Here is a 17,896-nt window from a genome sequence, read left to right as displayed (position 1 = left end):
TTATGATGGATCCTCACTGGCCTTAAGCATCTCAAAAATACCCCTCCTGCCCACCAAGAGAAGTGGACTACATGGTATACTCTCAGTCGCCTACACTCTGGGGCTGGAAAACTCAGATATAATCTCCACAAACGGGGCTTTATAGACATCGCTACCAACTACCATGGACCACTTGTTTTGCTACTAACTATACCCTGCAACCTGCACTGACGAAGACCTTCTCTGTGCACCTTCAAATGCTCTTGAGGTTGCCCAGTTTGTCGATACATGATGTAATCTTCCATGCACCGAAACATTTTAACTTACTTGTTATATATATTCTGTACTTGTGTGTGTGTGTGTGTGTGTGTTTTGATACTTCTGATACAAATAAAAAACATCATTCCATTTACTTATCATGAAGAGAAGACAGAAAAAAGGCAAATAAAAACGCTGAAGTAGTTTATATGATGAGAACTTTATTGAGATAAGAAGCATGACAGGTTACAGGCGGTGACGTCACGGTGCAGCAGGTGTGAGGACGGGAAGAGACGACTCAGCCCCAGTGTCCCCAGCCGCCTCCCCAGCGACCGCCCCAGCCGCCTCCCCAGCGGCCGCCGCCCCATCCGCCTCCCCAGCCGCGGCCGCCCCAGCCGCCCCAGCCGCCTCCCCAGCGACCGCCCCAGCCGCCTCCCCAGCCGCCCCATGCAGATTCGGCAGTGTTCAGGGACTCGCCATTCCCTTCTGGCTGTGGTGGTGCGTCAGCAGGCGCCATGTCAAGAGGTGGAGCACACATGGCTACCACCGCTAGCAGTCCTAGCAGCAACAGCTGGAACAATAAACACATCATATTACTGCATGCTGGATTTGTCAAATTTAGTCTTATATTTAAACATTTAGCTTACACATGGATTGTTCAGATAGCACTGTCACACATGCATTATCCTTCCTCTCCAACCCCCATCTCAAGTAGCTACAATCTGAAACTGGTAAGAAGTAATATCCTCATCGTCATCAATTTTTCATCCATCGTTGGATAGTTTAATTCATTATAATTTATTTTTGTTTTTGTCCCCTAGCCCCACATCGACTGAGGGTGGGACTGTCAGCATTACTACATACATCCCACTCTTCAGCTAAATGGGTGTAACATTTATAACTTTGAAACAATGCATGAGAAGACCTAGAGAAAGGACTCTGTAACCTGAGTGAAATGCCAGACTATGCAGTCCCAGTTACTTTGCAAATTAATTGGCATCATACCCATATAACTTTTATGAGAACTCGATAAACTTAGTAATGGTGTAAAAAGACTGTCAATTCTTTACATTTAAAAGAGTATAAATAAAACAGAAATAAAAATAAAATCATGGTGCAGAAAAATAAAGCTGCTTTTAAAATAAGCACTATACATTTTTTAAAATTATTGGGACTATCACAAGTAAGATGTACCATTAGGCGAGAGGAGGTTAGTTTCATGGGTGCATACATCATAGTGTAGGAATAAGTAAATGGTCAAGAAGCTTGTAATACGGAAATCAGGATAGGTGTGCAGAGGTTATGGTAGGAGACAGGAATGGAGTAGGGGGCTAGACTGCGGTCAGGGTCATGTCACGAAGAGGAAAGAAAGACATAAAGTGGAGAAGGAGCTTGTGGTATAGTACAGGGGAGGAGGAGAATTAGAACTCATACAGCGGATAAATATTTGGGTAGATGTCAGGGGTTCGGGTAGATATCATTATTTATGAGTAGGAGTCGTTTGTAATATATCTCTCTAGGTGCAGCAGGATTCTAGAGTTGGAAATGAGGAGAAAACATTGGGAAAGTGAAATTAGCGTTTTCAGATGGGATAGGATGCGTGAGGGAGTTAAATGTGAGCATTGAGGGCACTGAATGAGGACACTTGCGAGCTGCACCGCATATTTCGATTCTTTTACATTCAAGGAAGGAAGGAAAGATGATTAGGAGTTAATGTTCCGTCGCTAACGAGGTGATCAGAGATGGAGCACCAACTCACACTGGGGAAGGGTTGAGAAAGGAAAACAATCGGTTCATTTTGAAAGAATACGTCCTCGCAACTGTCTTGATTGGTTTAAGGAAACCGTGGGAACCATAAATCTGGCCAGGGAGCTTCAGAATGCGACCGAATGTATTAACACAGCGCTACGTCGCTCGATCACTTTCACATTCAAGTGTGGTGTAGGCTGCAACGTCCCTCCGGGCCAAGCCAGCAGTTGCCACATTGACTTCGTTTCTCCCTGCTTTTAGCTACAAAAAATACACTCCTCTTGTGGATCAGGGGCTAAAATAGCGTGTCAAGGAAAATTCCAAGACAAGTTCAAGCCATTATCGTTCATTTTTGCGACTATAAAATGATCACCAATTAGGAAACAAAGGAAATGGGCACCAGTAAGTGGATATGTTTCCATGTTCTTAAAATCCAGTAGTGAGACGTTGTGAGTAGTCAAATTCTGCAATACCAGGTACTGTTGCTATTATTATTATTATTATTGTTGTTGTTGTGGTTGTTGTTGTTGCTACTATTATTATTAACAGGACACGGTGCACAGAGTGATACACGTGTTGATTTATTTAATTACGACTTTTGTTGTAGATATAAAAAGATATTTTAAATGTTGCATAATTTGCCTTACACTGGTTACTGCCCTTAAAGTTGTATAGAGTTTGTTTTGCAGCTGGTCTGTGAAAATCAAACATCTGGAAATTCTATTGAATTACAGAACTTATAGAATGTCTCTTAAGAAATGTTGTGTTAGTTCAGGTTTGCTAGCTGGCCAGTTTCCGCCTTTCATCATTACAGTTTCCATTAGTACGTTTCTCTGCCTGCTCAAGTTGCTACATTCCAGTAACATTTGATCAACGGTTTCATTACCTCCAGTGCATGGACACACAGCGTCGTTTGTTACTCCGAAACGATACTAGTAAGCCTTCAACTTTCTGTGTCCTGTTAGCACCGCTGTGAAATTGGGAGAGATCGGTAGTCTGATCGCCAGTCTTTGGTGCACCGCTAGAAAATATTCTTTTGTAATGATTCCTATTGTAGTGTGTTTGCCATTCTTTCTCCCTTTCTTCCAGAGATGCTTTTCGTGACATTAGTTAAGCGAGTGTTTTGACTTTTGATATAGCTAAGTTTCTGTTGTGATATGGATGCCTCTTTTGTCAGATGGTCTGCAAGTTCATTTCCTGTGAGTGCTTTAGTCCATGGAAAGTAGATAACTCAGTTATTCTTTTGCATCATTTTTGTCCTATTTCCTGTTTCTTAAATTTGGTATTGTGATGGTTTGGATTCCCCAAAGAATGTAATATGTTTTACTATCGGTCTGCTCACTGCTGTTGGTTGTAAGGCATCTAACGCGTTTAGCTTTTCGAGAGCCTTTAAAGTGACATTTAAACTGACTGATTAGTTAAACATTCAGTTGCCAGTTTATATTTCGTCAGCTATGTCTGCTTTTTGTTGACGAAAATTGCTGTGCCTGATGTGACTCCTTTTTCAGTTTTACTCTCGTCATTGTTTTATCCTCCTGTCAAGTAGTGCCTCCTGTTTATTTCTTTTGTTAAGGACGACAATATTTTTAGCTAATTGAGGCCAGTTTTTACGAGCACTTTCTAATATTTCTTTAGTATTTCAGGTATTAATTTCTTTGCATTCATTCACCATTTCCTTTATTTTAACAATAATTGGTTTTAGAACCGATAGAAAACACAGCCCTTCGTTTGGCTGTTCTACAGGGTTTGGCAATCTTGATGTTAATTAATCGTTACACTCGTCTGTACTTATTACAATTGTACTGTCTTGTTAGTGGGTTAATCCATACTGGTAGTAACTGTTATAATAATAATAATAATCATTATTATTACTGTTATTATTAAAACTAATGATATTCAAATTACATATATGCATGGGCAGCCATGTTCGTAGCAAGGAAAGAGAAATGATAAAGGCAGTTGCTAACTGAACACTGCCATGTGCAGATATAAAGCTCTATTGGTTGTTTACATCTTTTTATGATACTTTTAATTTGAACTGTTTAGAGTTTTGACGCAAGCTGCATCCTGTTAAATGGAATTTTGTGCACTTTCTATGAATAATTCATTCCTGGACATAGTATCTCTGGCATGGCTTAAGTGGTCTCACGTAATTTATGGGAGGGGTAGAAAAAATAAGAACTTTGATGATGATTATTATATAAACCATGAGTAGCTTCAAATGTTTGCTGCGGTGCACATAAACTTTGAGTCATTGACAATAAAGGAGTGCTTATCCACGGTGATAGACGAAACGAAGTTTGTTCTGACGAGACGCAATTTCTCGCGGTTCCTAGCGCAGAAACTGGCCACATTCCAACGGAAGACCTTGTAGCGGTCACTGCAGACACGAAAGACATATCGCTGACATTGCGGCGACAATGATCAGCGATTTTACACGCGATTGGCCGGTGCAAACAAAGTGAGTAAGTGACTTTTAGCTTCCTTCGCATACAGATCAGTGTTGTGGCGCATTTGCATCTGAATGTTTGCTTTCGCAACAGGAAAGCCAAGGCGCGTTGGCAGAGTTCGGCTCTCTGTTCCAAAACAGTGTGTGAGGCAACTGCGGCGGTCTTGCAGGGGTAGCAAACACTTCTCTCGCTCTCTTTCCTAGCGTTTATCCCGTCGAACGAGATCTTCTGCTCTCCGTGGGTGGCAAATTTGTTTTGACTTTAGCTTTGTGGTCGGATGTACTTCCTGTAGTCACAGTCGTTAATCATGAGGGAGGGAGGTCGTGCGCGTCATCTCTGTGTATGTTGTTAAATTTGTCCTGCGTTTTCTGTCGTATTTTAACTGATTGTGTATTGTTTTTGCTGAGGCAGAGGTTGGGGAGAAGACCAGAGTTTGGAAGAAAGAAAATGTGTAACCGTCAGCAAACGTCACTCAAGCTGTCCATTGTTCTAAACTAACACCGCACAGATTCGATGCGCATCAGGCTCTCCTCATAGTTTCTCAAGCTAAAACACTGCGAGTTAAGCTGTACCAGCAGATCTAAAGAAACGCCTATAAACGGAGGAATTACCATTACAGTTGAATAAAATGACACTAAAGGGCCCGTGTGTGATCATAATCATGTAACAGAGTTTGTTATGTTGCAGAAGAAAGAAACAAGAATAAATAAAGTCCAAGTCTACGTATATCTTTGAAAAAGATGCGAAGGAGGCACAGAAATATATGGAAACTGATTATGGAAGAATAATAAAGACTACAAAATTTAAACATCTAGCTCAAATGATACAATCAGATGCTTTGGACAAAGAAGCTCATTTAGCAAGGACAAGGAAAATGAAGGCGGCTTTTCAACTATTAAAAATCTATGTAACAAGAAATCAATTTCCACTAAGGCGAAACTCCGGCACTACAGCACAGCCATTAAGTCAGAATGCCTTTCGTTATATACAACCAAACAGTTTAAGAAAAAAAAATGGTTCAAATGGCTCTGAGCACTATGGGGCTTAACATCTATGGTCATCAGTCCCCTAGAACTTAGAACTACTTAAACCTAACTAACCTAAGGACATCACACAACACCCAGTCATCACGCAGTTTAAGAAAAAATGGGAAGAAAAACAACCAGGAAAGTCTTGGGACCAAAATAAGAGAACGGGAAATGGAAACTAAGAAGTAATAAAGAAATTTATAAAAGAAATGGAACCAAGCCAACATCAGACGCAATGAAAAGGAGAGTTGTATTCTGCGGACACCTAAAATGACTAGGTGAAAAGAGGATGACAAAAAGAATTTTTAACTTCTTTGAGAGAACCCCAAAAATCGGTGACTTAGATCAAAGAAGCTAAAGTAGACCTAAGAGAAAAGGAATAACGGAGGTAGAAATAGGAGAAAGATAGAAGTTTAGCGCAGAAGTAAAACATTTCTAGAGCTTCCAGAAGAAAATAAAGAAAGAAAAAGGCAGGCGCGCTATAGACAGAAGAAAGAAGAGAAAAACATATGGAAAGAATGATAAACTAATGGAAAAAGAGAGGAGAAAGTAAGGAAGACATAATTTATTTCATGTTGTATCTCTGATGTAATATGAGTCCTTTGGCGAAACCCTAATGTGGTAACCGAAATACAAATATTAATGCTTTCGTTGTACGCTGCAGATACTGTATCTTCTTACACTCCCTAACTTTTCTGTGAATATATTGTTTGTCATCCCGTGGTCATCTGTTTAAGGAGTTGAACATTCTGACTAATACTTCACAGTATATGTATTCCCTCACGAAGTCTGTTGTAAATATCCCACTACAGTTGAAAAGGAACAGTGATGTACATAATCACAATACCGCAATAAAAATGATATTCACTACTCCGCATTAAGGTTGTCTTTAGCACAAAATGGGATGTACAATCGTGCAAAATAAAATTTTGATCGCTTACTTAGCTATATAAAATGTCTAACAGACAGCCAAGTAAAAATAATGAAAACAAACTGAAAAAGTTTCTCCTTGACAACTCCATCTATTCCGCAGAAGAATTTTTATTGTTACAATGTGTAAAAGGTGGCGTGTGTGCATTACTAATTCAAAATCTGTGAAAATAAATAAATAACTAAGTAAAATAAAAAGAGAAAATAGTTATAAAAGTACGGCATGTAGCAGTATTCACAAATTTGTCACGGAATGTAAAATGGCTTGTTCCACATCATCACGATTTATTGTGCAAAACGATCCATGGAACAAGAAACTAACTAACTGACTAACTAACACACGTTTTGAACCTAACGAAGTCCTCGATACTGCATGAATGCCAACCGTTAGAAACAGTTTCATTAAAGGCTAAAGCTTGGCATATATAAGAGTCCTGAGTATTAAATTTCCTCATTGTTCCATGCCGTAGCTTCAATCCAATTGTGGATTACTAACGTTACATGTTGAATTTAACAGTATTCTTGGTTGTAGCTGCGTTCAGACAATCACTGAAATGTGTATATGCTGAAGCAAGTATCAAGATTCTCTTCTCTTGCTGGACTTCAGAGACTTCAAACATTGATCGAAGAGAGTCACAATTTTAGTACGATGTTTGTCTTACCTAAAAACTTTAGTTGATAGTTCTGCTTAATTTCGACTCCACGGTCTTGATCAAGTGTTCATTAGGAGATAATGATGTAACGTACAGGGTGTTTTAAAATTCTACTTACAGGCTTCTATGTGTTGTACAGCGGACTTAGTAATAAAGTTTTGATAAGGAACCTGTGTTCGGAAATGAACAGTTTGACGCAACAGAAGTTTCAAGATGGGATCACTTTTAGATCTGCCGCTTCACGGCACGCACGCAACGGAGACAGTGGGCTATGACCTGTGTGCTCTACAGGAGCTGCTCCATATGGTGACCCTGGAGTTCGTTGCACATACTGTATCTGCGACACATGCTTTCATACACATGGTCCACAAACCCCAGTGCACGTCCGTGGAGCGTTACAGTCAACCCTCCTAGTCCCGAACATACCATTGTCTCTGTTGATACAGTCGGACGAAAATGATGAACTGAAGCGATCCGGCAAACGTTCTCGATACATGCCTTGTGCGGTGTAAACTCACGTCCAATAATATTTAAAGTTCTGACCGTGATCCTAACGGCTAGCTGTCGGACTAATGGGTGAAAGACTTACCTCAACCACGATCGCACAGAAAAAACTAAATCGTACTCGGCGTAACTGTAATTATTTACTACCGATTTAGTCGTAAAAATGGCTGAGGCTCCTCTTCAAACAATGAAAACGACGGCTAACTGTATCACACCAATTCCGTTGACGATACTGACAAATTTTAAAGGTCACGCACTTCAAAAAAGCCGCGGACGATTCCACATTTCTGTTTCAAAGTAATATTTCAATCAATTGGCTGCTAAACATTTCATAATTCAACGTCGGGATTTTCAGGCTCAGAAATTTTTCATTACGTGTTCACTCGTCCGACTTAACGCAACTCGGCAATGCACTGTCTTCCGGAAAAGGCGAGAGACTACAGAAGGTTGTAGAAGGTAAGGCGGATTGGATTGGATTTGATTGTTTGGGGGAAGAGACCAAACAGCGAGGTCATCGGTCTCATCGGATTAGGGAAGCAAGTCGGCCGTGCCCTTTCAAAGGAACCAGCCCGGCATTTGCCTAGAGCGATTCAGGGAAATCACGGAAAACCTAAATCAGGATGGCCGGACGCGGGACTGAACCGTCGTCCTCCCGAATTTGAGTCCAGTGTAAGGTAAGGCGCGCCAGTCCATGCTGCCACGTAGCTCGCTGTCACGTACATCGATCACGGTATACTTACAGCACCTTTACCATTACATTCCGTCCCGTGAAGCGAGATATTTGAAAACAATCCGATTTTAGCACTTATTTTATACTCAAACGGTATGTTTCTGGACAAGAGTTTCTTATCAAAATCGTATCTACTAAATCCCTTTTACAACCCCTAGAAATCTGTAATGAAATTTGTAAAACAACCTCTGTATGTTCCTGGTAAATCCTACATCAGCTAGGGGTGAGTTCAGTCCCTGGTGTCGTTCTTCCTCAGAGGTGAAATAATCTATTGTATTCTGCCTCTGGGTTACTGATGTTATCGTGCGGTGGAATACTGCAACCCAGTATGACAACTACATAGATTCACGATAACAAAAGCTTCATTATAGGAACCAGGCCGACTGAACCATGCTTTCACGCTGCTGTTGTTGTTGTGGTCTTCAGTCCAGAGACTGGTTTGAGGCAGCTCTCCACTATGTAACGTAAAACGTAAAACAAAGCATCGCACTAAATGTCCATCACATATTGCTTTTCCTTCAAACAAGTCTTCAAGGTCGCCAATACTTTCATAGCACTACCTCTGTATATTACAAAGTTGTTTGTTACTTTGACACGTATCACTATCAAAATATTACGCACTTTCATTTTAACTACCGGTGTAAATAAAGACGTCAGATCTTAAGACGTCACACTTTGACAGCAGTTGTAGTCTTCTAACAATCGGGAAATTTCCTGCTGTCGCAGTTTACTGCTGGAGTCACGTACAGGAGCAAAAGTATTCCGATGGACAATGAATCCCAGTGGTTATTTCCCTAGCGCCTGAGGTGGCTCTTGCACAATCAAGTCTCACTATTGCCTCTCCAGTCACAAAGTGTGGAATGACTCCCCGTCGTGAATAGAGTCGCTTACATTAATGGCACATCTAACCGTTTTCCCTGTGGTTCTTACACTTCTTGCATCCACTACTCACACCGTTGAAACTATGTTTCTAAGTGCAATTTAATTTTGTACATGTAATTATCACCTCATTTGGAAATATTACAGACTTTTTCCGTATTTACTCCTGGAGACAGAAGAAACAGTCACTTGAAAAAGAAGTAATATTTTAATTCATGAGGCAGAACAACAAACACAAGAATTAAGAAAGTAGAATACGGAGGCTAACGGTATGATTTTACCAGACATTCCACAGTTTTAGATGGAAAAAATGCTGCGTCCATATTTACACACTAGACCACTGAACCTTTCCAAAATGTACGTTGCAGGATCATATTCTAAGCTGAAACATTACTCCATGCCTAAGAAAAGAATTCTCTCCAACTAACTAGTAACATGTAACACCGGGTGTGCTGCAACGAAACTTAATAGGACCTCCATTGTTCTCACTGTACATAAATTTATCAAGGAGAGTTAGCGGCCAAGTCATGATGCTGTTTAACATCGTTTAAATATCTATAAATAACACTGTTCGATGAAATAAATTGAGACGAACATGCGAAATCACTTGTAGTGGAGGAAAAACGAACCCTGATTTCTCGAAAGGATCATAGGAAAGTAAGGTTCACCTCTGAAGGAAACGTTCCTACGACCCATATTCTAAAGTTTGACGCTTTCGCAGTACGCTGTTTAAGCGCTTCAGCACTTTTCTACACTGATACAGGTGAATTACGTAATGGTCACTCTTTCTTAAACAGTTGAAAACAGAGGTCAAGGCGTCTGAGTTTAAGGTATACACACTTTTCATCTCATGTGATAAGGTTAAGCCATAAATTCACGCTTATCTCTCTTTCTAACGAGTGTGACATTAAAATTAATTTTAGACGCTCCATGTAAATAATAAGCATATAAATACGTCTTAATAGTTAATTGACGTAATTGCAGTTCATGCAGCATTAAATCGCTAGAAACGAGTGAAATTACTTACTCTCGCATGTATTAACGTTCTAAGTAATTGACGATGTAAAGTGCAACATTTTTTCCACATCTTTACATCTAGAATACGTAAAAGATAGAGTGACTCCAAAAAATTTATTTTTTCACAAAGAACTGTTGCACCATTTAAATTTGAAATAGATCACATTACGACAAAGATGTAACTGCATAAATGCACTTAATAACTAACTAAGTGTTGAACGCATCAAGCCCCAACTAAAATGTAAAATACAGCTGCTTGTTGTATTTCTCAGATGATTTAATCTGAAAGTATAATGTTCGCCAACATTATAGTGGATAAAATATTACTATGAACGCGTGCTGTAGATGCTGTTCTAGTGCATTCATTTCTGCATGCTACCAAATATTACGATTTCGGGTGCCATAAAGTACCGTTTATAATACATCCTGATTGAGATTGAAGGAATTAATAAAACTGACCAATAAAAGAGACCAGCTTTCTACTCAGTAAACTCTTATCAAGTCCCTATGCAAAACTCAAGGTCAGATTACTGAACTGTTCGTTCATGAAATGCGTCCCTCCTCATTTCGCTTGCCTGAAGCTTACCCTTCAAAAGTATTATTTTACCTCCCATTTGTGTGCCTTGCATGTGTGTGTGTGTGTGTGTGTGTGTGTGTTAGTGTGTGTATGTCTGTGTGTGTTAGTGTGTGTATGTCTGTGTGTTGTGTGTGTGTGTGTGTGTGTGTGTGTGTGTGTGTGTGTCGATATCGAGGTCTTAACACATAGAGAGAGAGGGAGACATAACAGGACTCTTTTTTATTGGTTTGGCCTACCAAGAACAACATGAAATAAATTATGTCTTCCTTACTTTCTCCTCTCTTTTTTCTCTGTAAGTAGTTCTAAGTTATAGGGGACTGATGACCTCAGCAGTTATGTCTCATAGTGCTCAGAGCCATTTGAACCTGCCGTCGGATGAGTGTGTTATCCTGAGTCTAAGGCTTCAAGAAACAATGTTGTTGGAGGGTATGTCGACTTCTCTACGGCCGTTAATGCGAGATACCGAAAGCGAAGCCAGTACTTCCCTATTAGGCAATCCAACAGTTTAATTCCTAGAGCTGTGCGTTCGCTGCCAGTTCTGCAAATGCATACTGCGTCACAGTGATAAGAATCGAAACCAGGTGCCGTACGTGGTAGTCATACCCTTTGACCTTCTGCAACTAAGATGAATTCAAATGGTTAATATTTTAGCAGCATGATGTCGGGAATAAGACCCTCACTGGAACTAAGTTTTATAAATGCAAATTACATTTAACACTGCGTAACACGGCTTGCAACTGTAGTTGAATCAAACGAAATAACTCCTATCCATCGCTCAGAGAAAAATGCTTAAGTTTAGCATGTATATATAGGGCTATAGGACACCTTCGGATCATATATGAGTATCAGATCTTTTCAAAAGAGCGCGAAGGAGTCCCGTGCTCTTCTGGAAAGAAACGTTGTTAGTATAGGCACACGCCAGCCACGTACGTAATGAGCGCGTGCAGAAAAGGCTTTGAGCAGTGTTGGCATGACGCTGTATTTACAATGGAGGCGAAGAGTGCGCCAGAAACCTCTGCTGGGTCTCTGCCCTGTCCAAGGACAGAGCTTTCACCTGGGCACACAACTGTAGACGCGCCTCTGGCCTAACGCTGCGTCTAATAACGTAACACGCGGCACCTGCAGTAGTTACGATATTGCTCGAGTTCGTGTTGTCCTGCCGTTTTAACTGGATTTCTGTTTGATAATGGAGTAATGATTTTCAAAGAAAATACGCTATTTTTAGTAACTTAGTGCCTGCCTGAACTCCAGCAATGTAATTAACAATTCCATAAGTCAAGTGCAGTCTGTTGATACGTCATCAAGTGTTACTCCAGACTAGTTTCATTGTGTATGACAGAAAGCAGTTTCTTGAAATTACACAAGTAACATAAATGCTGATGCTAGCCGAGCTTACGCGTTGCACTATTGTATCTGACCACGAACGGCCTCTATGCAATGTCCTCAAAACGTTACAGGCGCCAGTCGTGGTCAGAACACGGTTCTGTGTAGTTTTGAGTGCACTGTGTCGGATCCAATAACTCTAACTGCTGCCAACTTGTGGCCGAGTTTACGTCCCAAGAGTGAAACACGGCATGGGTTCGGTGTCGATTTGGGCAAGCATATCGTGGTATTCCATGGGTTTCATGGCTACTCTTCACGGCCGCATTATTGCCAAGGATTATGTGACCATTTTGGATGATCCAGCCCATCCCATTGCACAATGTTTGGTCCCCAATGGTGACGCTTGTTCCTAGACGACAAAGACCCTGTTCACACAGTTCGTATCGTCCAGAACTGGTTTTATAAGCACGAGGGTGAATTTCCGCATATCCCCTGCCCTCCACAATCACAATATTATTAAGCCATTGTGACCTACTTTGGAGCGAAGGGTGCGTGATCGTATCCACCTCCATCATCATTACCTGTACTCAAAAATGGTTCAAATGGCTCTGAGCACTATGGGTCTTAACATCTGAGGTAATCAGTCCCCTAGAACTTAGAACTACTTAAACCCAACTAACCTAAGGACATCACACACATCCATGCCCGAGGAAGGGTGCGAACCTGCGACCGTAGCAGTCACGCGGTTCCGGACTGAAGCGCCTAGAACCGCTCGGGCACCGCGGCCGGCTTACCTGAACTAGCCACTGTTTTGCAGGAAGAGTAGTATGATCCTTTGAAAACCATACAGAATCCGTATTAATCTATTCTGAGACGACTGGAAGCTGTTCTGAATGCCAACGATCTTCCTACACCGTATTAGGCACGGCAATATCTTGCGTTTCTGATGTCTCCTCATTTTTATCTACCTCTGTAATTTCCTGTATAAATGTGTCAGACTTTTAAAATAGTTCGTTAATTTCCTTGCAGTTTTTGGTTCGTACTCAGGACTTTCAGCAAACGCCTGCATATGAGCTACTAGCAAATTTTCACTGTCTGTTACTGTTTCTAACTAGTAACTGTGTTCTGGCAGTTTATTATGAGAGAACTATGTCCAGAATCATTTTGTGTTGTACACAGCGAAACATTAAACCTACCAGTCGTAAGAATTTCGTCACTGATACCTTCAGATCCAGAAACATCAGTGTTTGATTTCTTCCTCTGTTCAAATTTTAATGACTTATAAATTATTCAAAATTTTCCCTAGAGGTAACTCATGCGTCTGAAATAGTACCTACAATAATGTGACAAATAGAACTTGTTCGTTTGTGAATCATTAATTTCCGTAACAAAGCACCATGGAGGTCAGAATATGAAGAATGTCGTTGCTGGATCTTTAGTAAACTTACTTTTAACTCACCGCGTCAGAGGTCGAGCGCAGACTTGGCCTAATGCGGAGAACATTTTAGTTATCTCATTCGTTTGAGCTTGTTCGCGGACTCACAGAATGGTTTAGTCAGGTCGAAAGTTTGCCATATCTAACAGGGTCAGGCTTCAAAGAAGCTTTCCAAAGTAATTCGGTACCTTTCACATTATATTATCCACAGAAATTTCACTTTTTCTTTGTGAAGGGGGTAAGGCACTGAAACATCGAAGTGGGTAAAGGCTACAGGCATACTCACAACCATAAAGAAAGAAAGAACCTTTTTGATAAAATTCGTTAACAGTATCTCCAAAAATTAGTAAGAGTTTCCAAATCAACTGCATGTGTCTTCGTAGTTTACTCTGGTTAAGACACCAATCATCAATATGTCCGGCAATCGTTTTAGGCGAGAGCCTATACGTTTCCCTCGCACAATGTTCTATCCTTTCACTCTCTAGTCCGAAATTTGTCTCTATAAATCTTGTTGGCCAACTGAGACGTTGCGCGCTATTTTCCCCTTGGATATTACTATTGAAATATTCGGATGTATTGCTTCTTCGTGTTAAAAATGTGTCCATCAGTTATACCTTGGTGCTTGTTCAGCTGCAAATGGAAAATGATATTCTTCTTACGCGGGATATAAGAGTGATAAGGATTCTTTTACCGATCTAGAGATGTATTCTGACAAACAGCTTGTTAATGGAATGAGATTTTCACTCTGCAGCACAGTGTGCGCTAATATGAAACTACTTGGCGAATTAAAACTGAGTGCCGGACCGAGATTCAAACTTGGGGCTTTTGTCTTTCGCGGGAGGAAGGTAGAAGACGAGGTACTGGCGTAAGAAAAGGTTCGGGGACGAGCCGAGAACCGTGATTGGGTACCTCAGTTGGTAGAGCACTTGCCCGCGAAAAGGAAACATTCCGAGTTCGAGTCTCGGCCCGGCACACAGTTTTAATCCGCCAGAAAGTTCCAGCTTGATAAGGGCTTCATATATTTTCCATGCCAGTGACGATGTTCAGACATTACTTACTCTTTTATCTGCGAGGTGTTTTATAGCACTTTATGCTATGAAGCAGGCTAAGAAATACTGAAAAATAAGTTTTACACTAGAAAAATACCAACCAAGTTCAAATGAACTATTGGTCGGTCGGTAGTTTTTAGCTTAGTTGCGAGTCCGTTGTTACTCTAAATGCTGTGGCCTACTTGTCTAGCGGTAAAACGCGTTTCTGGAAGCCGGAAAATCGCGGGATCGAATTCCGGTCGGAGCACGGAATACTTCATTCTGCCTTTAACTTAGCCTCCAACTCTCAACGATGTGAAGATTCGCCAGAAAAGACATGTGGTACGTATTCCAAGTTAAACTGTAGGTCCTCTCTTCCCGGTCGGATTGCGTGGCTGGGTCTGGACACTCAGTCCCCGAAGTGGCGTCCAATTGAAAGGCTTACACCACGCCGTTGAGCGTCACTGAACTGTTATTATTAAATGTTTACATAAATGCTGTATATCCTAATAAATTTCTAGAGACAAACATTCAATGTTCTAAACGCTTCGTAAATCAATGTATGTCATGAATTACGCTCTAAGATTGTGAATCGATGTGGAAAATATTGGTTTTTCCTTACGTGTCAAACTCTTCCTTGCCTTACTTAGGCATATCGCTGATGTGCGGGTGAACGTGTACCGTTGGGCTAACAGGGGAGTACGAGCGGACATTTGCGGGAGAGCGAATCATAAACCTTACAAAATTTATTGAACTGTAGGAAGAACCTTATCTACATCTACGTGATTACTCTGCTATTCACAATAAAGTGCCTGGCAGAGGGTTCAACGAACCACCTTCAAGCTGTCTCTCTACCGTTCCACTCTTGAACGGCACGGGGAAAAAACTAGCACTTAAGTTTTTCTGTGCGAACCCTGATTTCTCTTATTTTATCGTGATGATCATTTCTCCCTATGTAGGTGGATGCCAACAGAATGTTTTTGTGATCAGAGGAGAAAACTGGTGATTGAAATTTCATGAGAAGGTCCCGTAGCAACGAGAAACGCCTTTGTTTTAATGATTGCCACTCCAATTCACGTGTCATGTCTGTGACACTATCTCCCTTATTTCGCGATAATACAAAACGGGCTGCCCTTCTTTGTACTTTTTCGATGTCATCCGTCAGTCCCACCTGATGCGGATCCCACACCGAACAGCAATACTCCAGAATAGGGTGGACAAACGTGGTGTAAGCAGTCTCTTTAGTAGACCTGTTGCACTTTCTAACTGTTCTGCCAATGAATCGCAATCTTTGGTTTGCGCTACCCACAATATTATCTACGTGATCGTTCAAATTTAGGTTATTTGTAATTGTAATCCCTAAGTATTTAGTTGAATTTACAGCCTTCAGATATGTGAGACTTATCGCGTAATCGAAATTTAGCTGATTTCTTTTAGTACTCATGTGAATAACTTCACACTTTTCCTTATTCAGGGTCAATTGCAAACTTTTCGCACCATACAGATATCTTATCTAAACCATCTTGCAAGTCGTTTTGATCATCTGATGACTTTACAAGACGGTAAATGACAGCATGATCTGCAAACAATCTAAGACGGCTACTGAGATTGTCTCCTATGTCGTTAACATACATCAGGAACAATAGAGGGCCTATAACACTTCCTTGGGGAACGCCGAATATTACTTCTGTTTTACTCGATGACTTTCCGTCTATTATTACGAACTGTGACCTTTCTGACAGGAAATCACGAATCCAGCACACAACTGAGGCGATACTCCGTAGGCACGCAGTTTGGTTAGAAGACGCTTGTGAGGAACGGTGTCGATAGTCTTCCGGAAATCTAAAAATATGGTATCAATTTGACATCCCCTGTCGATAGCACTTATTACTTCATGAGCAGAAAGAGCTAGTTGTGTTTCACATGAACGACATTTTCTGAAACCGTACTGACTATGTGTCAATAAATCTTTTTCTTCGAGGTACTTCATAACGTCCGAATACAGCGTATGTTCCAAAACCCTACTGTAAATCGACGTTAGTGATATAGGCCTGTAATTCAGCGGATTACTCCTACTTCCCTTTTTGGGTATTGGTGTGATTTGAGCAATTTTCCAGTCTTTAGGTACGGATCTTTCTGTGAGCGAGTGGTTGTATATAATTGCTAAACATGGAGCTATTTTATCAGCACACTCTGAGAGGAACATGAGTCTGGACCGGAGGCCTTGCCTTTATTAAGTGATTTAAGCTGCTTCGTTACTCCGAGGATATCTACTTCTATGTTTCTTATCTTGGCAGTTGTTCTTGACTGGAATTCAGGAATATTTACTTCGTCTTCTTTGGTGAAGGAGTTTCGGAAAACCGTGTTTAACAACTCTGCTTTAGTGGCACTGTCATCAATGACTTCACCGTTGTTATCGCGCAGTGAAGGTATTGATTGCGTCTTGCCACTGGCATATCGCCAGAAATTTCAGAAATTTCACTTAAGCCTCGATATATAGCTTCCCTGGGGAATGTGCAGATAAGATTAGACTAAATAGCAGCCCATACAGTGATAAATAATCCGCCATTCTGTTCACACTACATTAGTGATCGGAATAGAAGTACGTTTTCATACACAGCATTCTAAATTGTGTCCTGTGCCACACACTACGCGATGCCTAAAAAGGTATAGATTTAAATTTAGAGGTATAAAGTACATTAAGTCCAACGTTAATTTTGCGCTGCGCGCTCAGGAGCAGATGAGGCACTCACCGATAAGCGCAGCATTGTGGTCGTCCCCGCAGCTTCGGTTCTTGTGGCGTCACTGGTGGTGTCCACAAGTCTGTCGCCGACATCGCATCGAGGGGCCTTAAATACTCTGGCGACCAGGACGCGGCGGCCGATTGCGTTCAGAATGACTGGACCCTTGGCTCCGCCCACTGCGTCCCTCCACACACACACACACATACCAGTGACAGAAGCGCCCAGCGCAGAGTGGACACTCGAGTGTTTCCCTCTCCCCCACCTGGTCCCGGCAGAAGTCTCTGGCTGTGGCCTTGAACCTGGCCGAGGTGGCTCAACTGCCGCCGTCCACCCAGAAAGTGCGCATCCTCGCAGTGACCAGCAGTTCTGAGGAATGTAAGCGGTACAGATCAGCGGCTGTTAGAGGCGGCTGACGCAGCATATTCACGCAGAGAACAGCTTTGTCAAGACTTTGAGAAGTCACCGCACGGGAAAATCCGCGTTGCCACCTCTTATGAAACCTTTAAAAACTTCGGTACTCTTCCTTCTACATCTACATCTACATCCATACTCCGCAAGCCACCTGACGGTGTGTGGAGGAGGGTACTTTGAGTACCTCTGTCGGTTCTGCTT

The 17,896-nt window shown here is 41.4% G+C and overlaps 1 protein-coding gene across 1 annotated transcript; it reads right to left on the bottom strand.

The window, feature by feature from the left end:
• Positions 1–438: 438 nt before the first annotated feature.
• Positions 439–17,449, bottom strand: LOC124795336 (protein FAM98B-like). Its single transcript, XM_047259322.1, has 2 exons — positions 17,294–17,449; positions 439–808 (listed from the first exon to the last, which is right to left on the bottom strand). Exons 1-2 carry the CDS (start codon positions 17,306–17,308, stop codon positions 536–538), a joined length of 288 nt encoding a protein of 95 aa, XP_047115278.1. The 5' UTR covers positions 17,309–17,449; the 3' UTR covers positions 439–535.
• Positions 17,450–17,896: the final 447 nt, after the last annotated feature.

This window comes from Schistocerca piceifrons, chromosome 4 (assembly GCF_021461385.2).
Source record: "Schistocerca piceifrons isolate TAMUIC-IGC-003096 chromosome 4, iqSchPice1.1, whole genome shotgun sequence".
Lineage (NCBI taxonomy): Eukaryota > Metazoa > Arthropoda > Insecta > Orthoptera > Acrididae > Schistocerca > Schistocerca piceifrons.
The sequence above is the reverse complement of the archived record's forward strand: the minus strand, read 5'-3'. Positions and strand labels throughout refer to the sequence as shown.